The following is a 24,398-nucleotide window of genomic DNA, read 5'->3' on the forward strand; positions in this document are numbered from 1 at the left end:
TTTTCTAATCAAATTGGACCCTTACAACCAAGATTGGTAGTATTAGAATTGGCACTCGTGCTGGCAAGCCGGTGATACGGTATGATACGATATTGTGCTATCCCGTCCTAGTGAGTATTGAGAAAGAAAAACTAGAGAGGGAGGGGGAGAAGGAAAGAGAGGATGAGAGGGAGGGAGAGAGAGAGGGAGAGAGAGATGATGGGAGGAGAGAGAGAGAGTTTGGAAGCTCTTCGCTCTTCCTGTGGTCTTCTGCACATCGGCTGAGCTTTGTTTCTCAGTCTTTTTTGTGCCGACTTAACTTAAAGAAGCGAAAAAAAGTTGAGCCTTGTTTCTAATGAAACATGTTTTGGCCAATATGCGGACGATCGGAGGAGGAGAGAACTTCCGAGCCCCCCCCTCTCTCTCTCTCTCTCTCTCTCTCTCCCCCTCCTTCCTAGCATCACTCTCCCCCTTTCTCTCCCTCTCTTTCTCACTCACTTTCTCTCTTTTTTCTTCTATCTCTCTCTCTCCTCAGTCTGGTGTGGCTCGGCAAGTTTCGAATCAGATGGATTGGAACAGTTCTGTTGTCCATGCTTAAAACTCTCTAACAATTGGAATCCTTGATTAGATTCTTTAACTCTCACTCGTCTATCATCCATTTCATGTGCTTCGTGGTTCAAAAGTAAAGGAATTGAAAGATCTGATAAAGATTCCCATAAGAATAATATTAGTTGGATGTGCATTTAATCTTTCTAATTCATAAATGAATCAGCTACAATTATTATTATTATTATTTTGATTTGATTTGATCAGACCAGATTCCAGCCCGTCCTCACCCATTAACAGCCCAGCTCCAAAGGAAAAACACACGAGAGTTCCGCGTGCATATATCGTCATTGCCCGAAGAGCCCCGCCTCTTAGGGCCACTGGCCGGACCAATCCCTAGAGCATGGTATTTCCGTGCGATTAACGCTACCGATGTCATAGATAGCCAGATACCCCCGACCTGCCTTCCTGGCTCTCTCGATATATTAGTACATCGATTTCCGTGTTGCACCTTTTCATTTGGGTTCTTCCTCGCCGAGTCTCGACTGACGCTGCTCTTAAGTCTTAGCCATCCCCATAAGTTTTTCTCTCCCCCTGGGAACCCTTCCGGATTTCTTCTTGGCAGTCGCCGATTTCTCTCTTCGACCGCCTCAGAAGATTGGTACGTGGCTCGGAGGTGGGAATGTCGACCCAATCCGCCGCTCCTTCTCCGACTCACCTCGGGGACAATCGTCAGAATCCAGGTGAAATCTTCTCTCCCCAATCATCGCTTCCTTTTTCTTGCTTCTGATTTCTTCTTTGGTTTGATATAATTCTTCTGGGATTCGAGGCCTTCGCTGCTTTCCTGTTCATTTCTTATATTTTTCCTATTTATTTCATAATTCTTTTTGCTTCTTTCTCTATTTCTAATCTAACATCATCAGTCCACGATTGGATCTTATCTGCTCCTATTTGTCATATTTGTCTAAAGACGAATAGATGTGATGACAAAACAAGATCTTGAAACAGACATGAAATGGATAGTGGAAGGAGGTGCAAGTGATTGAAAATGGGTTATTAGTATATCCGTAGCAGACTGACCTACAGCTTATACACTGCTTAAATTAGTACCAAGAAAAAAAAGTGGTTTGTACATTTAGAGAAGGGAGACTCACTGGTGAAGTAATCGACATTGCTGGTAATAGGGCTGCAAAATTAGATTGGACAAAACACGAATTTGTTGTTATTTATTCAAGTTGGCGCATCATAATAATTAAATTGATGCTGAAATAAGGTTTAAAATGTGGAAATTGCTGCAGTACATGCCAATTTCACGGATTTCTACCACTTGTTTTGCTTCTCTTTCGTATGGTAAACAAACTACTGAATCTAAACATTTATAAATCCACTGATAGTTCCATCTAAGCACTTTCACATCTGAGAATCTGTTTGCCTCCTATTTGACAATGGTAGTTACTAAATCACTATACCTGCTACATTCCTCCGAAACTCAAAAAACTAATTTGTTAGTAATTTTGAGGGCTTCTATTGGTTCTATCACCATTACTGCCCTATTAATAAATATTTATGTAAATTCAAGCAGAGGTAAGTTACCCAGTGTTACTTCGATTTCTTTGGGAGTTGACATGGAAGCCTCTAAGTCTGAATAAAAGATGGATACATGTATATATACACTCTTATGTGTATATATATTGTTACTTTATTATTACTTTGTCCAGGTAAGAACATAGACCTATGGCTACATCACATTCGCATTCTTTTCCAAGTCCCGTGCTCCTCATTCCTTTGTTCTGTCTCATAGAGTTGTTATTTTACCCCTATAGAATTACCTTGATATAGCAATCATGCGTTACTAAATTCTGTACAATTTAAAACACATGGAATAAACTACATGGGACATACATTAAATATCACCAGAAAGGGAGGAAGAATTCAAGAAAGGATGAAGTTCCCCTGCCCCTGGTACACATGGCGGTATTCCTGGCATGTTGAGTTCTAGAATGCTTTTACCTGTTATTACAGCTGGTAGCAGTCATGAGCAATGAAAGCTTTCAGTTAGTGTCAGTTTCTGTTTATTTTAGTACCTTTAAGCTGGTGCTGCTTGTTGGAAGATGCACACAGGTCAATGCATATATTAATACCCATTTTCTTTTGTAGGAAATAAGATGTTCTGCCTTTAATACTTAATAATACTAACAATATCTTCGTATGTCGATTTTAGGCCCTGAGTTATCAAAACCAGTGGAGGAAGGTGGACAAGATGTCAAACAAGATGTGGCTGCTGATGAATCTTCGAGAAGACCAGTTTTTGCAATCGCAGAACCAATGAGGGAGGAGCAAGTTCAGAATGCTGTTCAATTTTTGTCACATCCGAAAGTAAGGGGTTCCCCAGTCATTTACAGGCACACTTTCCTGGAAAAGAAAGGGCTAACAAAGGAGGAAATTGATGAAGCCTTCCGCCGTGTACCTGTAAAGTTTTCCCCATATGTCTACTTATTTTACTTTATTGCTAGTTTCTTTGTTTGGTGGCAAATCTTCATGGAAATTATAAATTCTTTTCAAGTGCACAGAAATTCATTAATCATCTTTTATGTATCTCAGGATCCACCTCCAAATGTTCCAAGTGTCGAGACTAATACAGAAAATCAAGGTATCGTCTTCAATATCGAGTCAAATTTTGTGGTGCAAAATTACAAGTGTTAATAAGTTTTGGCATACACAAAATTCCCCAGAAATTTCTTGATATAGAATATTATCTTTATGTAGTCCGGCAACATCATACATTGTTATCCAAATCCAAATAATATAATAACATATTCTGACTAAATCATCCTTATTGGCTGTTTAATATCACTGACAACAACAAAGCGTTACCATTGTCAATATAAAAATCTGAGCAACTTCCAGTACACCAGGGTCTTATAAATGATTGTCAAGAAAAAAGCATGTATCCTGTAATAATCTTAAGAGGGGCATCAAAATGCAAGATACAAAAGCACCTCCAAAATGAAATAAGAAAGGAAGATATAAGCTTGAAGTGATCCTTCGTACAACAGAATTAATTGATGCAGAATGAGACAAAAAGACGAAGAAGAATGAAAAAGGTATCAAATTACTATTAGGAGTCGAGTATGGGTCAATTTTTTAATCTGTATCTTTATTTCTTTAATGTTATGGTGTATCTATTTTGGTTAATTTTTATATTGTTATCATGTAAATCACTTGTCATGTGAATACTCGTCATCTGACTTCTGAGTCTTGTCTTAGTAAGGTGCGTATGCCAAATTAGGAGTCCTATTTTTAGCAGCCAATATCTGAAGAAGTTTTGGGGCATTGCAAGGTTGGCGGAACCATTTCGAACCGGGCGTTTCGGCCATTTCGAGCCATATCGGAGGCTTACGAGTACAGTTTCGGCAACAGAAATGAGATCCGTTACCGAAGTCGGAGAAGGAGAAGGAAAGAGAGAGCGAGGGAGGGAGAGACAGGGAGAGGTCAGGACGTCGGCGGAGGGCCGACGGAGGCCACGGCTGGTTTCCCTATTTCGACGGAGGCCGCGGTAGGTGAGGCCGCGACAGGACCTCTGGGTTCATTCGAAACAGGAGAACCGATCGCGGCCTCGCCTGCTGCAGCCTCCGCCAGTGTTCACCACCCTCCGCTAGCCTCCCTCTCTCTTTCCCCCTTCTTTCTCTTTACCTCTCTCCCATAGTACCGTGCCTTTTGTCGGTACAAGCCCAGCACGACATGTACCGACTCGTCCGGCCGGAGAATCGGTATGGTGCCTGGTACCGATTCCTCCGACCTTAGGGCATTGCTTGCTAGCTTGGGCTGACAAATGCAATGACACAAGTTCGAGTCTTGGGAAGCCACTTTATGCAAAAACAAAGGAAAAAAAACAAGGCCAAAGGTTAGGTCTATCCCTAGTTTACCCCTTCCAGAACCTCGGATTGCTTGGACCATAATTGGGTAATAGCCTCTTTTTTAACAGGCTAAGGTTAGCAAGATTTACTTCAATCATCATTGAGCTTAGTGCTGATTTTAGCATCATGCAATGGTAGCAACGAAATTCTTTTGGATTTTAATTAAATTTTCTTTATTTTCCCTCTTTCTTAGCTAAAGTGATTCTTTTTTTGGTTTGAAATATAAATAGTTTTGTTGTTGATAGTGATCCTGGGTTTGCCATACCGTCCGGTACGGAGCGTACCAGACCGTATTGGAAAAAACCAGTATGTAACACATATTCAAGTCAGTATAAACCTCCTAGTATCCCATACTGAGGTGTATCAAGGTATGTACTGGTCCATATCGAGGCGTACTGAGATGAAAATTGAGAAAATAGATAAGAGAGCTATTTCAGCACAGAGGTGTACCGTACTGTACCAAACCGATAAGGTACCAATACAGTACTCGGTACCGAGATTGCGGACCTTGATCCTGATGGTTTACTAGAACTAGTGGAGCTTTTTTGCTATTTGTGCAAGCATATTCCTTTAGGTCAGCCAAGGGTGTATGACTTCGGTGTGAGACATGATGCATCAAGCTACCAAGTCGGGGGTAAAACAGTTCATTGGGCCCAATTGATACTTCCTATCATCCCTCATCAGAACACCTTTGGGAATGTTTAGAACTTTCCAACTAATCCTTCAGACCCCAATAAGCTAACAAACATTATCCATAAACATGAAAAACACATGAAATTTTTATTATCACGAGAATATAATTTAATAGATTTCTGTTGCAGAGATTTTTCTTTGCCTGAGTCTGTATAACGTTTGGGCATTTTGATATTATCGTGAAGCTGTAGCTTGTCAAATAAAATGTTTTTGCCTTATGTGGTTGTCTAAGAATTCATTTTTTTTCTATATTATTCTTATTGTTGTTTTTGTTATTATTATAATCAAGGTTTGCTGTCTTGGTACCGGACCCTGTACCGGTGCCACGCTAGCATAGTGTCGGTACGGTACCTACGCGGTTTTTTTGGCATACTGAGTGTCAGTACGCCACCGGTACCGGTATCAATACCGAACCGATATGGTACGATACGCTTTGTACCGTCCAGTTCGATACGGTACGCCATACCATAATTATAATACATCATCACCATCATCATCTTCAAGATTAGCTTCTCCGCCAAACATCTGCAGGTGTGCATCCACAAGTTCCCAGCCAGTCATCACAACCAGTACCTGCTCCTGTCGGCGGTGTTGTCATGGCTCCAAGCCTGCAGCAAACCAGGTTTTATTGGTCCCATGCTTTTCTTGCTGTTGGGGTCCTTGCTGCTTCAGGAGCTGGAACTGCTTTGTTTTTCAAGGTACCAATTGGTTTTTGCACACCTGCTGTTGTTGTTAGGTAGCTTAGATAATAATGCTCAGCTATTTGATGTTTGCTAACAATTCATTCATGAGATGTAATATATTTACTGCAGTCAAGTTGGAATCATTCATAAAATTCTGAATTCCTTCTAACTCATCTGCTTTTATAGAATGTGGTTATTCCTAGGTTGAAAACCTGGATCCGGAAAGTTGTAGCAGAAGAAAAAGATGTCAAGAAAGATGAAATATCAAGATCAGGCCTGGCTGAGGGAGCAGCAGAAGCTGCAAAAGCGGCTGTCTCAGCTGCTGCTATTGCAGCTAAAGCAAGTCAAGAATTGTTAAATGCGAAAAATGAAGGTTCTCTAATGCTGATCTTTCTCTTCTTTTTGACATTGAATTACTAATATCCTACAATTAAAGTTTGACTTGGAGCCTTACTTTCTTTTTCTTTTTAGGAAAAAAGTACTTTGAGGCATATATGGGAATGTTAGATGTCCAAGTGGAGGAGATGAAATCATTGGGTAATGCTCTATGTAAGCTGGAAAGGAGAAGGGAAGTAATTAAGTCACAAGATGAGGATAAATCATGGAACAGTAAGTTTGCTCAATCAAATGACTAATTGCCTTGTCAATTGATTGATTTTCGTGAAAATAATATTTTGATCATATCATATCAACTACCTATCAGAAAGCTTAACTTAGTGATGCTGGCTTGAATATCATCGGCTGTCAAAGTTGTCAGGTTTTTCCATTTTGAAGCAGACCATTTGTTGAGATGTTTTCAATAAAACATCCCACATGGCTTTTACTGAAATTACTATAGAATAAATATTGCCTTTTCTACAGAATTAGGATGGATCCGAATAATCTGGACTTTGGATAAATTCTAGGCATTTTCCTGTGACATAATAAATAAATGATTTGTCAATTAACATTGACAATCTTCTGATTACTAGAACTGGCTGGTGTAATAGAAGAGAAGATGAGAAAGGGCATGATGGTAGAACATTTCCATACAAATTAGTGTCTCTGCAACTAGCACCAATACTCTATCTATGAAGCTGTGAAGTTTTTCTTCCAGGAAAAATGCATATTTCATTTTGAGTACTAGTATTAACTACAGAAGCACTTTGGGGTTGAATGTGTCATTATATGGATCATAACCTATTGCAATAGTGTATATCAGGCCAATTGGGTTTGAATGCATATTTGCAACTCTTTTCAGTAGTTACTTGGAATTCCAGCACTTTACATCTCCATTAGTAATCTAATGCTTTAGAATATGCTGGTGGCATCTGATGATTACAATATGTGTGGCTTTAAAATATTGAAGTCCATTGACTGGTTGACTGCCATGTTCGCTCGTATGTACCCATGTTATGTGATTATTTTTTACCATCTCTGGTTTATTCTTAATGTTCACTCTTGTTTCCTGGTTGGGAGACAAAACTGAATAAATGCAACTTCTGTTGGTCATGGATTCTTATTTTCTTCATATGTTACGTTGTTTTTCCATATCTTTGATTTTTTTTTGTAAGTTTATGCTTATTGAATAAATAAAAATTCAGTTGTGTTTTGTTCGCTTTGTGCCTCGCAGGGCGAATATGATTTCGTATATCAAACCTCGCTGTTTCCTTTTTTGTTGCATGGGCTGTCAGCATCAGATGGGTCATCCTGCACACCAACTAGCTTTATAGGTTTCATGACTAGCCCCTACCTTGTCCAGAGCCACATGTATTTGGCACTTTACAGAGGGTTGATGTGACGAAAGTGGCAAAATTTATCAGATTTGAATGAATCATACCTCGATTCATATAGCTGAACCCATCCAGATGAGATAAGGCTTGTTTTTTTTGATCTATCATGGTTTAGGCTTTGCATTAAGGATGTATCTCCATGTTTATCCAAGCAACGTGCGGTGCAGCTCCTGGTTTTTGTAATCAACATTTGTATAGTGATGTTATGCGGCTCCTGTGTATGTTTGTTATATTTGACTTTCTTGCATATTGGTCCTCTCCATGTTATGAGTAGTAGCTAAAACTTTGTTGAATGGCTCTATTGTAAAAGACCTTTAAACGATTCTTTCATCATTTTTATAGGACAAAAAAAGGGGAAAAGGAAGAAATTATACCTACATACAAAATTTTTCTCCTGAATGCCTGTTCTTATCAGAAACAATTGATTTAGTATTTCATCTTCCATCCTTTAATGAAGCACTGCAGTTGATTTGCTATTTGTTTCTGTGGAATCTTCAGGGACCACTAACAGTTCATGGTGCAAATCTCATGTCAGCCAATCAGATCCAAGTGCTTCTATCACACTTTCAAAGGTAATCTAGCAATTGTTGCATTGTCACTCCTGATATTTGCAATCCAAATCTTTGGCAACTTTCCAATTATTCCCCCTTTTTTTTTTTCTTTTTTTCTTTTTGTGTTGCCCAGCATGCAAAAGTAAATGGTGCTCAGATGGTGGACTCTGGGGCAGGTAATCATCCGGATCCTTATTTCCAGTTTTGACTTTTACATTAGAATTGATGTTTCTTGCTGTTGCTTTAACTGATGCAATGCCTGTATGCAGTGAGGCCTTCATCAGTGCCTGCATCAATGGAACCTGCTATGCCACCTCACCCGAAGTCATTTATCGAGGTATGCAACTTGCTGAGAACATCTTTCTTCTGAGAGAAAGGGGGGAGGCCCACCTGTACTATAATAACCCAGGTCCAGATTTTTGAGGATGCATCAACCTGTAATCAAATCTAGAACTTCTGGTTGCTAAGCAGGGCAGTGGGACCACCAGGGCAAACCTTGAACATATCATATTTTGTTATTTTTTGTGTAGAACCATGCCTGCATCGAACTGCATCATTTCTGCATATGCACTTTGAAGTATCTTAGTTTATATCAGTTTCATCTTTGGGTCTTGAAGCAAGCTATCGAATGTAATATAATAAGAACTTAGAGTTTGCTAGAAGGCCATGATCATTGATTCCTATCAAGTGGTAACTACTTAGCATCACAAAAATAAAATGATGGTATTTCATATGAAAATATTGTGCTTCCTAATCTAATAGGTAGCCTATTATTTTAGAAATATTATGTTGCTATCATTTATCTGATTATGGATCCACTTAAGTCAAAGCTAATGAGGAAACCCCTAATCTGAATTTGAACCTGATTATCTTATTCTGTTCGAGTGCTGACCTTATTTGGATCCACCACAGTATGACCTATCAAAACCCATATTGATGAGCAAGCATGCAATGCCGATGCCATATGCATATTATTATTGAAAGGTCATGCTTGATGAATAAGCCACCACCTCAAGGGGTTCATGGACAGAACTCAAGTAGGGACTATAAATTCTATTGATGTAAAGGTGAAACATACATATCCGTGTGCACACTTAATTGTCCATGTGCATTAAATTCATTTGCACACAACGTATACCAAATTTCCTATATCTGAATGATGCTTTGACTAGTTGTATGTAGACTATGTTTGTAATGTATGTAGATCCCGCATTTCTCATATTCTTTTATCTGTAGGGTGTATTTGTTACGCAAAGAACATTACTGAAAGATCCACTTTGCATTATCTTCTGCACGTTCTTTGTAACAGCATTATTATCATTCCATTATGCTCATTAAAGGGCATTCAACAGCCTATATTGTAATGATTAAATATGTAAAGCTATCACAGTTACCATATCTGTTGACAGCTAGGTTGGGCTAAGCCCCACTATCACCTCTATCAGTTTGTTGGAATTAACCCTGCATCGACTGCACAGGTTTAAATTATTTTGTGCAGAAGCCTGTCCATTCAAGGGAGTAGTAGGCTGAACTGCATTAGACCTCGCCAAACCTCTCTAATCTTCATCCACTTTCATCTGAAAGAAGCTAAAAGTACAAGTAATATGGTCTGTAGTGAAGACCATCATATTCAGACCAAATTTCTTACCATTGTGACTAGCTTTTCTTCATGCTTGAGTTAATGTCTATGCCTGGAATTCAGTTTTCATTGTGCTGTAGAAGCCCATGAAAGAACATATAACAGGCCATCTCATCCTTGTTGACAAACCTAGCTCCTTGCCATCACAAGGGTGTCATCATTTATCGGCTAGGAGACATGTACATTGAATCTTACAGGATAAGATTGAAAGCCCATTGAGGAGTTTAACAATAAGCTCTAAGAAAACATGTTTTGTTTTAGATGAGGAGGTTCTTTCAAGGGATATCGGTGTCTAAATATAATCTATCTTGATGGTATGTGGGATGAGACAGCTGAGCTGAGCTAAATAGCCATGCTTGCAGCATTCCAATACGACTGTACTCTGGGTCTTGGAATTTGTAGGGTCCACAAGTAATTTACTTTTGTTCTACTCACAAACTCCGAATAGTATAGTTCATGGTACCATAGACTAGCATGAACACATGATTACAACAGTGTTTTGCTTCTTTAGGTTTTTTTTTTGTGTTATTCAATGGCTATCTGTCAACATGAAAGATGCTTGGGCAGGTTAAGTGGTTGTACATGCTTGTCTGATCAGATCTTGAAGGTTAGCTACTTAGTATGATCGCAATAGCGGATGGATAGGAACTTCAGCTGTCCTTCATTTCATTTCTTCAATCTGAAACAGCTTCCTGGAATTGCTGTATTATTTTCGTCAATCATGGACTCTTTGTCTGAATCATGGGCTATTTTTCTCGAGATTGATGGCTTTGGTCTCCAGTTCTTAAAATTATCCATGGTCAAATTGATTTTTTAACCTAAAACTATTAAATGCTGATAAAATATTTAGCAATTTGCCTCAGTGCACAAAAATAAAGATAAATGATAGGGCTTATCATTTACTTAAGGATCAAAGATACAGCACTAAGTGTCAAATTCTAATTTTCAGATCATGGAAATGGTACAAAGAGGAGAAAAACCTCCTAACATCAAGGTATACTATTCCTTCCCTGGGTTTTCTACCTTAGATTTTTTTTAATCATCTAAATTTAACCATTTGCTCTTTTATCTGACCCACAGGAGATTGATGACATGCCTCCCAACCCTAATCAGCCTATACCAAGTCCTCTTATGGCACCTCGAGTCAAGGTTTGGACTTTAAATGTTATTTAACCTTTTTTAATATGTATCTGAGGTTTTATTTTAGGTTTTGGTTGCACTAATGTATTGACTCATCTGGAACTCTACAACTGATGATCACCATGTGGCTTGCTCAGCAAATAGTGACCATCAGTGTTGGGTGTCCTGACTCCAGCTTCACATTTCAGATCTTGTGCTCTGAAAGAATTTGAGACGATAATATTTATGGATACTTGAGATAGAGAGAGTGTTTACTCTTATGTATTGGATTTCAATTTTAATTCCAATCAAGCAGGTCATGTAGGCAACACGTTTTCTTTCTTCCTTGTTGCAGATAGAGCACCCTGTGTTGCCGTTGCATCCTAGTATCAGCCACCCCTCACTTCCGTACACCTCCAATAATCGTCAACACATCTCATCTTTGCTTTTCGCAAACCAGGAAGGGGCAGCATATGTAGAGAGGTGCACATGCACACATGCACATACACACAGGTTCACGTGTGCGCACATGCACACCCACACACAGAGGTTGAAGTGTTTTGGTGGTGGTAGCAGACTAGAGTTTATTGGACAGGAGCTGAGTGAAGGGAAAAATCATGCTGGATCATGCTGCTGAAATTGGTGAATTGAATTTGGCTCGTCAGTTGGGGCTGATTAATGTAATTAGCTAGTATATGTATATAGCAGATATTTAGAGAGGGGAGAGGCAAGGTTAAATGGGAGCAGTGAAACGTCATGGAGTTCGTGGTGATAGACTCCAGTGTGGAGAAAGTGGATATTGTGATCAATAGGATAAAATTAAGAGTGGTGGACTGACAAGGAGTGAAGTTGGGGGGAAATTTGTGGTAAGATGGGGACATACCGTGCCGAAAAAATGAGTGAGCAACTTTTCCTAACTTTAAATAGTAAGCAAAGCAAGCTTTGAATCCACTGAAAGTAAAGAATTAGCATATATTAATTCTAAAATTGCATTTTTAAATTACAAACACCATTCTGAAATCATTTTTACCAGGTAATCTAATACTCACATTTATGTGAAAATAATACAGTTGATTTTCTGAGACTAATGTTGCTGTGATAGCAGGATAGCTGATTGAAATATGTTCTCAAAAAAGCAAATTTTTGATGGGCAGTTGTTTTAACCTTGCAACTGTCTACAAATATTTGCATGTATTTTTGGAGGATCTTATTAATCTACAAAATACTTTTTCCATTCTTTTCTACTCTTCTAAGTCATTGATATTTTTCCCTTCAAAGAACGATAGTTTTTTGATATTTATGCAATCAGATTTGCACCAGTTGAATACTTCAGCTTCAATATATTTCATCCCTAGATTAGTTGCTTTAGTGTTAACATTTATAATATGATGAGGGGTAACGAATTGGAAGGGGGAGTGCTTGGGAAAGGTGTTAGGAATGGGAGAAAAAGTTTGGAAGTGGTTTGTTGTCAGAAAAGAACACATCATGCCAAAATAGCCTACTGGTGACTTCTACTTTTTAAGTCTAATGCATAAAACCAATTCCAGACTCATAAGAAGTTAAAGAACCTGTGATAATTAAAATTATGTTGATTCTGAATAAATAAAGGGAACATTTAGATTGGTCCATAACCTTCTTGCAAGAAAAATCTATATTTATTTTCTGTGTTCTGATCTCTTCTCCAAGGCTAGATCTGATCATCAAGTGGTATGTGAATGTATTCAAGGACAGTAAGTTCACTGCCAATAATCATTTTTAGTTTTCAGTTAATTATCAGTATTTACATACATTTGTCGAGGCCATCTTGAAATTTTCTTTGCCATCATCACATTATCTACCTTTCTAAGTCATTGATATAGGATTCTTTCCAGTTTGGCTCTTTGGCGAATAACTTCTGCCTGATAAATGGATTCACTATTGTATTATCAAACATAGCCTCGTAAGCACCTCGCTTGGATTCATTCAGAAGCTAAGGGGATGTTCCCTTATTGCATGAGCTTAGGCTACATAACTAATAGGTAGCTTAAGCTGCATAACTAATATTGTTGGTCTGCTCATCCGCCAACTGACCTCCTAGGTTCCATTGCAAGCGTCTCACTTATGCAAGGTCCTTTTGGCCAGGAATTTGGCCACAACAATTGATGAAAATGTGAACCAGACTTTAGTGGATCGTACCTTGATCCTTTTTAAGTCAACCATATCGACTAGATCAGTTTGCTTTCTAGACACTGAATCTCCATGTGTGTTTCATCCTAGAAAGCTATATTACCAATCATCTCTTGCAAGGCTTATTTACAATATCTTTATCTTCCATTTGGTTGGCCAAGATGTTTTGTTCGGGAGATTTTCTTGCTTGATAATCTGTATTATCCTTGTGAACAATGGACTTCTGAATAATCTTAAAGTGCTAATGAAACAACAGTTTTATGACCATCATATGATTGCGATCATCACTTATAGTATATGGCTGTATGATAGGTTGTGAGCACCTGGACTGCACCAAATAAGGCCATTTCTACAATTTTCTAGGGCACCCTCACAGTACTATTGACTCATGTTTTCAAATTAATTGGTGTTCTATTGGAAACGATAGTAGTAACATCTGGATTTTGAAGCACCTGAAAGATCACAAGTTTGCAATATAAAATGAAATAGGTTCCAGATTCTTTTTCCTTCATTTAAAAAACCAAAAATGACTGATGTGTCCTCATTTTTGTTGTCAAACAGCCATGGGAATGCACTCAGCAGGCTCAGCAAAGGCCCATTTATGGCCTTCACTCCCAAGCAAGCAGTCAAGGGGTGAGTTCCAAAGTAAAAGAAGACAACTCTCAGCAGTATGGGAGATCTTCTGATGGTTCAGAGCCTTCGTGGAGAAGGAAGACTGTGAGGATCACAGAAATAGAATCTGAAGCAGACGAACCGAGGCAGTCCTCTCACCGGACGGGAGCCAATGAACGTCCAAACTATCAGGGTTGGGTCCCACCTCAGCCACCATCAATTGTGATGCCAGAAGCTGCAGCTGCTATCCGACAGCCAAAATCATCCATTCAGAAGCAGGAGTCTGGTGACGAGGGATCCACAGCTTATGATGATAATGGAGAAGATGAAAAAGTGGGAGCATCTGATCTTGCAGCTCAATCAGAGAGCTCTGGTAGTGTGGCGACACACATGAATCAATCTGGAAAACAAGAACAGGAACTTGGCATTGAAGCAGTGGGGCCAGATACATTTGACCAGCATTAATGGATTTCAATATAGAATCATGCTCATATATGGGAATCAAAAAGGCGACTGGTTTCTCTGCATATTAAAGATTTAGTGATATAGTTCATGTGAATTTAGATCATCAAACAAAAAGTAGATCAAGAAAGAGCATAAGGGAGTGCATGGGAGAAAACTTCCCTGAATATCTGTCCTAATGTATGAGTTCGTGGCATCTTCAACCCCATACTAAAGATCCAAATTCTTTGCATTTCATGTAAGGTAATTTTGCATCAGATGTCTAGAGTGGAACCCTTACAAGTGTTTGCTTTCCTTGTGAAGCTTGGAGAAGTGCTGGCCTGCACCGAGTTTATCGGTACAAGATATAGCAATCTAAAATCTAAATCAGAGTTTCTAACCAACCTTAATGCTTATCTTTCTATGTTTTGAAATGGGAGCAGACTGATGCGAGCTCTGTCTTGCTTTGGGAGCTTGGGCCTTGATGATTCTAATTTCACTAGATGCTCTTCCGTGACTCCTAAAAGCAATTTTAGACAATTGTTATGAGGAACATGATTGCTCGTCCAGTATGCTAATGTATCTTTCTTACATGCCTACTAGGATATTTTGCTTTCTATTATTTTGTCAGAAGAAAGCAACTTGATAACATAATCCATTAAAGCAGCTTTCCTAATCACTCCAACTAATTGGGGTAGGTGAACTACACGGGTGATGGGAAGTGTGGCTGTATGGTTATAGATCTGTTTTACCCATTTTATATATAGTCAATCTACTATTTTGTGGTACATATATATAGTTAATCTACTATTGATAGATGGAACTGGAAGCTGTTTCTTAACAGTGGAAACAATTAACTTATGGTTTAATTTAGCAAAGGATTGGCATTGACAAGTAGAACAACCCAATTTGTTAAACCACTTCAAGCAATTGAAAATTATACGGAAATCCAAGCAATAGCTAGGGTATCTCAAACCACTATTGGCTCCCATGTCTTAACTAATGGGTCGGTTCGCAGGTTAGTAGATTTTCCTAACTATTTAAACAACTTAGGTGGTGATATCTCTCTGTCTCACATGATATCGCTTAAATTATCTTTTCAGCAAAAAGAACATCAGACGCTCATAAGTCATAAGTAGGGGCCGCCAGGCTCCTCTTCCTCCGTCCTTCATTTCCAAAATCTAGAAAGATTTGAAATTTCCTTTCTCGCCCAAAAGAGGCCACCGAAGCATTTTTTTAAAATAACTTCAAAAACAGAAAGCCAAATTCATTACTTGGGCTGTAAACAAGTTTAACAACAGAGATTCACAAATCATACATTATTATATTATATTTGTTGTTACTTGAACAGGAAAACACCTAATTTAAGTTCCAAAAAAATCCCAAAGGTCTCAAACTTTATACCACATCACACAATTCACACTGATCTGTTAATAAAAAAAGGTGAACTCATCGGTCAATCGAAATAGATAAGTTTGAACAGTCTTCTCCCACCACCCAAACCACAAAAATTTACAGGTAACAAGGCGTCTAACAAGATAAAAATAAGAAAAAAACCAAGAAGATAGTACCTCATCAAAATAAAAACAAAAACAAAAAGGAAAATTAGTAGGGATGGTGAGAAGGGCTGAGCCCGTTCACATTGGCTGGGAAACCGACACGGTCGGGCTTGTACGGAAGGAATGACCGCCACCCGCCTTTCGCCGTTTGCCCGCCTCTGTTCCTACTCCTGTAGTAGATCCGGTGACCGGTGACCATATCCACGTCGGTCACCTCATTCCCCTTCTCCTTCTTCTCCCCCTCCCCCTTCGCCGCCGCTTCCCCCTCGCTCTTCTTCTTCTCGGAGCTCCGGCTGGGTTTTTTCTCCTCTGCCGCGAGGAATACGAACTTCTCCTTCCCGTCGCTGCGGCTCCTTCTGACGAGGTCCCGAATTCGCCACCGGAAAGACGACCCCGTGGAGCAGCTCTTCTTGCACCGCGCCGGCGACGGCGGCACCGACCCCGGCCGCCACACGCAGTACGTCCCCGGATCGATCCCCTCCAGCTCGCCCATCTCGGACGATGACGACGCCGACGCCGACGACGCGTTCCTCTCCTCAATTAATAGCCTCCTCAACGGCATCCGCACCGCCTTCTCCTCCACCGCATCGCCGCCATCGCCCCCGCCGTCGGCGAGGAGCAAATCCCGGTTGAAGACCGGGTATACGGAGCGAATCTGGCCGTTGGAGAAGATCTCGTCGGCGGTGATCGCCGGGATGGACTCCGGATCTTTGATCACGAAGGCGAATTCGAAGTCTTCGCTCGTATCGTCATCATCGTCCTCCTCCACTTCGTATTGATGCTCCGGGATGGCAGAGATTTTCTGAGGGGAATCGACGGTGGAGGTGAGGCGATCGCCGGCGTCCTCCGCCGCCGCCTCTCGGAAGCTGGGGGAAAGCACAAGGGCCGGGCTTCCCCTATCTTCTTCCATCTTTATTCCTTCTTATTCTCGTTTTCTTCTTCTATCCTCGCCTACTCACTGTCGTCTGGAATTGGGAACTGGCGAGTGGAAGCGAGAGGGATAAGGGGTTTGGACACGAGAGACGGGGGAGACGGCGTTAATAAAGGGCAGGGAGAAAGGGGCAAGCGTTAAGCCTAACATTTGACGTTTCCTCCTTTCCTATTTGTGGAGATACACGTGTGGAAGGAATTGCTGTGGCGCGTGTCAGTAATTCTTCGAGAAAGTCATGTTCCTGATGACACCATTTCAGAGCATTTGCCTCCTTTCAATTCCACCTCCCATGTGCTTATGCTTGACGATTGATTTCCTCTGGACATGATCTCATTCTTTCATGGACAAGATTGCATCATCTTGCGTGCAATAGTCTTATAGTTCTTATCCTTATTATTCTGTTACTATCTAGAAGATAGGGATGGAAGGTATCTACGGAGATGGAATAATATTCCGATGGTCATAAGTCAAGATCAGGCTTATCCTTATTAATTTCTGTGTTTCTATAAGATGGCACTGTTCATCTAATTATTCTGTCTTATCTGGGAGATGGCACCATCGATGGAAGGAATTTAGGGGATGTAATAATGTTCCGATTATCATCGAGATCTAAGAAACTATGAATTAAAAGGCATGTTTGGCTGGAAAAAGCTGGGCTTTGGAATGAAAATGAGTGATTTCCATTTCAGTCATTTGGTTAGGAGAAGTTTCATTTTCATTCCGATTCTAAAGACAACATAAATGTTCCAGTTCGCCAAAACCCAATTTGAAGTTTTCAAATTCTATGTCGAGTCCAATTCTGATTTCAATTACGAACCAAACGTGTTGTGGAATATAGCTCTTTTAATTCTCATTCTAATCCATTCCGTTTCTGATTCTAATCGCAAACCAAATGCAACCGAAAGGCTACTTTGCTAAAATAGAGATTGTAATTTAAATAAATTAAAGTTGGAAATTGATATAATTTTTTTTATTTGAAAGCAAAAGATAGGATTATGATTTTTCCTTGCTCTAGCCTTGCTGAGCTGTTGTCATGGGCGTATACTTCCGTTACAAAATATATTGCAACGGAAAGTACACCATCCTTATGTAAAAATCTAGCTAAAATGAATGAAATGGCGCAATCTACATTGTAGGTTATCTGACCCAATGAATTGCCTCACATGTTGGCTCTAGCTTCTATCTCCTATGTTATACTCTCTGGACATAATTTGCTTTATTCAGCTGATTGTTGTTGTGTGTAACTTCTCAAAGACAAAAGGTGAAAAGAAAAGAATGTTAAAATCATATGATTGATTAGGATCATGATTGATTTGTACCTGATTGTGCCAAACTTAGTTGGCCTCAATGTGTTCGGAGGGCCGCCTTATGCACATCCTCCTCTCGCATTCTGATTTGATGGTATTCAGGTTCTCACAATTGATTACCTAAACAGTTTCCTATGCATTCTGAAATATTTGTGCCTTTCGCAATGCCTTGGTCGCAACCCATCCACAAGTTAGGCATAGTATCATGTTTTCAAGCATCATTAGTGCGTCATACAATGGAGGATTTTGCCAGAACTGAAAATAGCTTTATTATTCGCCATAGATCACCCACCTTTTGGCTTCCCTAAAGATGCTGATTGAATGGCACCAATATAACAAAATCTTCTTCCTTCCAAGGATTCTCTCCCTAGGAAATGAGGTGTGGCCATCCGGAAGCTAAACATTATAAGAATATCCAACATGCTACTACCTGAGAATTCATAGATTCTGCTACCCAAAAACCACTTGACTTCTTGCAACGGATTATGACAATATCAAAACTAATTATGTTATTTCTATAGCAATAAATTACAAATTGGCAGTTATACTCTCCATCCCAACAGTTGTTATATCTCAATTGGATAATGGGATTTCTTCGTTCAGGGTTTAAATCCTGGTGGTATTCCCTACAACTGCACTTGTGAATATTTATTGCACTATGGCTTCCAATGATTCAATCTGTAACTTATCGTTCTCGAAATAACAAAATTAGCTGCAACAATATCACCATCTCTTGCAAAACATTCCGTAGACACTATTGCAAATTACTAGAAAGGGAGTGAATCAAAGTCTTCTTGATATTTTAGAACCTCCTTGACCGCAAAACTGGATTAAATGGAAACAAGATTGTATAAGGAAAAGAGAAGGAAATTCACTATTGAATCCTGCCAAACTTTCAGAGCTCGTCCATGCTCCAAGAACATAAGGTATATTTGACAGCATCTCTAACGACCCAAATAAGGTATGGGTTCAATGTGAAATAACCAATTTGGGGTGCATCTATAAACATATTGCACTGATTAATTCTCGAGTTACCTTATTAATAATTTTCAGATATTTTTCTAGGTATTTTCCATGCCTGATTCCATGTGTTGCGCAGCACTGCTTCTCGTTTCATGGATTGAAGGTTTTCATCACTCACTTTCCACTGCCTCTAATTTCTGCCTCTCACTTAAGTCAAAACTAGATCCATAATCACCGGATGAGAATGCGCAGCCTAGATTCTGTCCTCATAGCTTTTCTTTTGGTTTTATATATATATACAATTGATGACCCTCTTCCAACGTGATTCAACTTTTCACTATGACATAATTACATTTCCGCAATCTTCTTGCATTTTAGTGTCTTGTTTTCTTCCATCAATCATGATCTCTCTATATTTTTCCTCCAATAATTTCTTAGCTTGATTTCTTTTATTGAGACAGTATCTGCGATATCTCAATTAGTGGTTTGACTGAAGTCCAATCATACGATCTCTTATTAGCAATTATATTTCTGTCAATAAACTTAACACATCCACAATATTAATCTGTTTTATATCTCCCCAATATCATATATGATTTTGTGAATACAGACCCATGAGTCTAGAGTTTTGACTTTCAAAAGTGCAGGCCAACTAAATTTTAGAAAGCAGGGAGCTTTATGTATACCCAACATCAGACCTGCCCAAATTTTTAAAGACACTTTAATTAGAACTAAGTAATGCAGAATCTAGTAGTAATAAAGCCGTCGCAAATCACAATTTAAATATAATAACATTGAACTGTCAAAATCTAAACAAATGATTGTATATTTTAAACATGTGCAGGTTCAAGAGAGTCTTCATTTCTTGAGTCTCTCTTCTTTGTTAGCGAAATGATCGAAATACCACGAGTTCTTCTGGATTGCCTTAAAAATGATGTTGATGCTGCCAAACACCACTAGTTCTGAGGTCACCTAATTTCTTTGAACATTGGATCCAATATCCACCTACTTTGGCCACTTGAGCCTACTTTCCTTTAAGAAAATTATTTACATTCCTACAGCAGTGCAGAATTCCCACAACCTTTAAACAGTGGAGAGACATGAGTGTGATGTATTAGAGCATCAGGAGTAGGTTATAATAATAATAATAATAATGCAAAGTCCACAAAGTAAACCGAGCTTCCGTTTTCCACTTGGGTGGAAAAGCTTGGAGTTGGTAAAGAAGTTTGTATGTGTCTTAGAGGATCATGAATGCAAGGCATGGAAGCTCGACTTTTCTTTGATTGCCGTGGAAGTTGGAGCAAAAGTCATATGATATTAGTATGGCTTTGTCTTTAGAAACTTTCTAGAATTTTTTGATAAAATAGAAACTTTCTAGAATTCTATCTTGGTGGAAAGGAAATAGTGCCGCTTCGTTGAACATGGTCATACCTTGAAAATCTTATGACATCTATTTCTCTAAATATATTGTGTAATATAATAATAAAAGAATCCTAGGAATTAAATCTTATGACATCTATTTCTCTTGGATAAACCTTCTAGAGCAACCACCATAGCTCTGCATACCTTTCAAAAAAAAAATGTCTAAAAGAGACAGAAGGGACCGAGAAATAGAGTCGGAATTTGAACTCATTTCAGGATGTCTGAGTTTCTTCAGAAGCATAGCAGTCTTCCACTTGCTGCCGCTAGAAGTTCATTTGACAAATGGACAAAAGAGCTTCATATTGAAGCATGTCGGCTTAGAATAAATACTTCTGCTTCTAGATTACATGTGTTTCATTTCTTCATTGCTATGTTGACTATTAAAGACATCCGAGAAGGGAAGTCCATATATTGGTGGAATGTTCCACATTGAAGTCCAGGATGATACTTTTCTAAGCATCGATGAATTGCTTTAAATAACTAATATGGTGCACCCCAAGGGTCATAGTCCTGATAATGATGGTGATGGGCACATAGAATTCAAAGAGAAAATTATATACTTATATCCCCTTGGCTTTCAGCCATTTATAGCTGGACACTTGGACCCCCTCTTCTTTAAAATGTTTTGATTACTCGTTAGCTTTCAATTTGAGTCAACCGTTACGCTCCCTTTAATTTGGCCTATAGGCTGCTGGTTCGAGGGCGGTGTCTCTTCTCAAGCTTCTTTTTTTTTTTGGTCTTTTTTAGGTGCAATCTTTTCCCAAGCTTTTAAGAGCAAAAGGGAAATAGAGCAGGCAATGCCCTAGAATAATAAAGGCTTGCAAAACAAGAGTGTTTTGAAGGATGGAGAGAAGAAAGAGGGAAGGAAAGAAAAAGAAGAAAAATTTTCTTCATATTTATCTCGTATTTTCAATTTTTGGCAAACTTGCTTTTTTTTTTTTCTTGTTTTTGATACTTTATTGGTGCATTCTCTCTCTTATACTAAACTTCCTTGAGAGTTTTCTCTAAATTATTTTCTCCTAGTGAATAAACGTAAGAAGCTCTGTATTAATTTAAATATTATGAGGGATCTCTTACTTCCCTAACAAATGTAGCTCGAGTTTTGGATGGATCATGCTAAATCTTAATATATTTTTACCTGCTTTGTTATCTATTGTTTCTCTATTATTTTATTTAATTGCTTGTGAGGGTGCAACAAGATTTATAAAAAGGAATTAAAAAACTGGAAAGAGAGACAGAAGAATAGATGTGATCAAGAGTTTCCTGAGATTATGCTAACTCTTTTTTCAGGATTCAATAAAGAAGTTTTGCTAAGACAATCTAGTAGACATGACATAGGGATATCTTGTTCAGCTTTACAGGTTCAAATTTTGGCATGCCACAATAAGATAGTTACACAAATAACTAAACAAAAGAAAAACAAAACATAGTTAAAACACATCATAGGATTTTTTGCCATTTCTTTTAAGGAGCAAACAGATATCGATCATTAGATATTTCTGATTGCAAACATAACATAGTTTTGCAGATCTTTGTAGGATCGCTACCTAACTTCCTCGGCCCTTCGCTCATCCCAACTTTCAAGGCCCAAATTAAAACAGTATCGTGCGTAATAACTAACTATTTGGACACCACAAAATAGGAAACACATCATTCGCTTAATGACCGCTTCGGTGGCCCTGCCGGAGCCGAACCCTAATCCGGCGCATGGACCCATTGTCCGTACTCCTAATAAGTCTGAAGCTATGAAGCGCGAAATTAACCAGCCCTCGACCGCAAGTAAGCGGGGTTTTATAATAACAACATCGTAATCATTAAGGGCTATTATAACATTTTTCTGTGCTCTATAACGCCCCAGTCCAGCGTCAATGCATGCCACTCACCTGAGCTACATCTGGTCCTGCCCATGTCTATGTCACACCTTGACGCCAGTGCCCGGCCACTCGAGCACCGTATCATGACTTGTAGAAGCCATCACCATCCATGGGCCATTCAACCATTGGACTAATGAGTTATCCAATGTGTGACATGCATGCCATGTCCATGGTTTATCCTCAAGCCATGCTCCGATAGTAAGCTCTCTCACCACTAATATGAGTTAAACTCCATGTCCACAACGGTACCTTGCTAAGGCATGATTTGTATCCATGCTCTGTTTGCTTGATTTGGCACACCGACAACCATCCCACCGAAAGAATCTAACGGCTGCTGCTCCTCGATATTCACAGACTCCTGTAGAAGTGTGCAGGACCGGCCTGAGCCCTAAGCAACCAAGGCAGTCGCCTAAGGCCTCGGGCTAATGGTAGGCCCCCGGGAGGCTGACCAAAAGGAAGCAAAGGCCCCATATAAAACGAGAACAGGAGCTGGCTATGAGTCTTCCCCCTTGATGGAAGGGAGGTGGAGAGTTTCCTGGCCTGTAGAGGGGCAATTTGGGAAGCTGGGGACAATAGTTTTGTTTTGGGTGGAGAGAAAAAGAAAGGAGGGATTTGGTTGGCTTGATACACGTCTGAAGCCACTCTTATCTTCATCCCTTCTCTTTTTTGGTTTTGGTCTTGGTTTTCCTTCCCTCACATTACTCTTTGATCCAGCTGGGCCATCAGGAGGAAAGATAGGGCGATTGGAGATGGACTTCTTGGAGGGTAGAGAAAGAAAGAGGGGGAAGGGGGGGTTGAATGGCTGCTGTGTTGTGAAGTTGCAGTGGCTGCTTGGGTACCCACTTGAAGCTGAAGGGGAGATGGTGGGATGGGACTTTTATTAATTAGATGGAGTGAATTTCCCATAATGCCCCTAATTTCTCTTATGGAGAGGTTCCTTTCCGGACAAAATCCATCCTTTACCTTGACCACGAAGTGCCATGGGATAACCTTTTCCTACTCTGCCCTTGCTTGATATGGTAAACAGTACTGCCAAGCATTATCTCAAATATTTAATCAGTTTCATGGCCCTTCCTCAAGCATAATTACTTTTCTGCACTTCCATTCAAAAATTATATTAAACTAAAAAAACTTTTTATCTGTCTTTATTGCATGCATGCATTTTTGTTGAAATAATGTACTTGATGGCTACCTATTTTCATATCTTTTTTCTAAATATTTTATACTTATTAAAAAATTTATTATTAAAAAAAAACCTCATTTACTGAATCCGTCTTAGGCCTCTAAATGTATTATGCCGCCTCTGGGAGTGTGGCTCCCATCAGGCCACACACGTCTGCAGAAAAGCAAATGATGCAGTTGATTGGGTTGCCTCCTATGTGGCTCACCATTTCAAAAACTTCGTATGGATGGAGCGTGACATAGTGCCGGGTTCTTTATCTGCTTTGCTGTTTTCTGATTTTGTTGGTCACAACTACATCTGTAGAGTGTGAGTTGCCGTTATACTAAAAAAAAAATAATCTAGCATCCTCGGTGGAATATGTGATCAAAATCATGAGGTTATCTCCTTCAAAAACCATGAGCCATCTATGTTTGCAGTCATCTGATTTAGCCGGCACTCCATGCCTCGTTGAAGGATAGCTCCTCGTCATTGTTTACCAACCCGAATAAATATGGCACAATCACCACCATGAGCGATCACCCCATCCCGCACCTGTTATTTATTTCCCGTTATGCAATCTTTGCAATGGCTGTTATAATAGTTGCTATTTCAACGTATAAAATCTGGATTATCGCTTTTTAAGATAAATAATGGCTTTTATGACTATAATAATTTGTCTGCAACTTTTTCGAGGTGGGGTCCCTTGCAACGGTGTGATGCATTATTTATTTAAGACCATACGGTAAGAACACCGAACCACCATCGAACGTGGGCACCACCATGTGGTCTGCTACTAGTGTCATCCTGATCCCGGATCTTAGGGTCCCCCGATTCGACGGTCAGCTGTGAAACTAGCCCTTGTTTGGGGCCAGAGGAGGACGAATCCCGGCTCAGATCGACTGACCTCGGTCCCCCACCTTTTGATCAAATCAAGCGACGTGGCAGATGCCAATTGAATCATAACTCATAATTGGGCACAGTAATCTTATCTCCAGAAAAAGTTAGCCGACAAGTTTTATGAGGGGCAGTCCTTGGGTTAGCTGTACCGATCAAACAGAAAAC

General features: G+C 39.5%; 2 protein-coding genes across 3 annotated transcripts; one reads left to right on the plus strand and one right to left on the minus strand.

Moving 5' to 3' along the window:
- The first annotated feature begins 741 nt into the window (after window positions 1–741).
- On the plus strand, window positions 742–14,522 carry LOC103719436 (peroxisomal membrane protein PEX14-like). Of its 2 annotated transcripts, XM_008808680.3 has the most exons (12): window positions 845–1,268; window positions 2,747–2,994; window positions 3,127–3,175; window positions 5,667–5,833; window positions 6,005–6,191; window positions 6,290–6,427; window positions 8,089–8,162; window positions 8,275–8,317; window positions 8,411–8,478; window positions 10,730–10,774; window positions 10,861–10,929; window positions 13,627–14,522. In XM_008808680.3, the coding sequence occupies exons 1-12, from the start codon at window positions 1,208–1,210 to the stop codon at window positions 14,140–14,142; spliced, it is 1,665 nt and encodes a 554-aa protein (XP_008806902.1). In that variant the 5' UTR covers window positions 845–1,207; the 3' UTR covers window positions 14,143–14,522. The 2 variants fall into 2 exon arrangements, with proteins under 2 accessions (XP_008806903.1, XP_008806902.1); XM_008808681.4 differs by lacking the exons at window positions 10,730–10,774; window positions 10,861–10,929 and having other exon boundaries at window positions 742–1,268.
- Window positions 14,523–15,548: 1,026 nt separating this feature from the next.
- On the minus strand, window positions 15,549–17,048 carry LOC103719437. Its single transcript, XM_008808682.3, has one exon. It carries the CDS (start codon window positions 16,585–16,587, stop codon window positions 15,724–15,726), a length of 864 nt encoding a protein of 287 aa, XP_008806904.1. The 5' UTR covers window positions 16,588–17,048; the 3' UTR covers window positions 15,549–15,723.
- Between the last annotated feature and the right edge of the window lie 7,350 nt (window positions 17,049–24,398).

This window comes from Phoenix dactylifera, chromosome 11 (assembly GCF_009389715.1).
Source record: "Phoenix dactylifera cultivar Barhee BC4 chromosome 11, palm_55x_up_171113_PBpolish2nd_filt_p, whole genome shotgun sequence".
NCBI classification, from domain to species: Eukaryota; Viridiplantae; Streptophyta; class Magnoliopsida; order Arecales; family Arecaceae; genus Phoenix; species Phoenix dactylifera.

Excerpts from the sequence above, each read along its gene's own strand:
- LOC103719436 (XM_008808680.3), top strand. The coding sequence starts at position 1,208 with ATGTCGACCCAATCCGCCGCTCCTTCTCCGACTCACCTCGGGGACAAT. Across the intron at positions 8,163-8,274 it reads CTTCTATCACACTTTCAAAG|CATGCAAAAGTAAATGGTGC; the intron begins GTAATCTAGCAA and ends TGTGTTGCCCAG. Across the intron at positions 10,775-10,860 it reads AAAAACCTCCTAACATCAAG|GAGATTGATGACATGCCTCC; the intron begins GTATACTATTCC and ends TCTGACCCACAG.
- LOC103719437 (XM_008808682.3), bottom strand. The coding sequence starts at position 16,587 with ATGGAAGAAGATAGGGGAAGCCCGGCCCTTGTGCTTTCCCCCAGCTTC.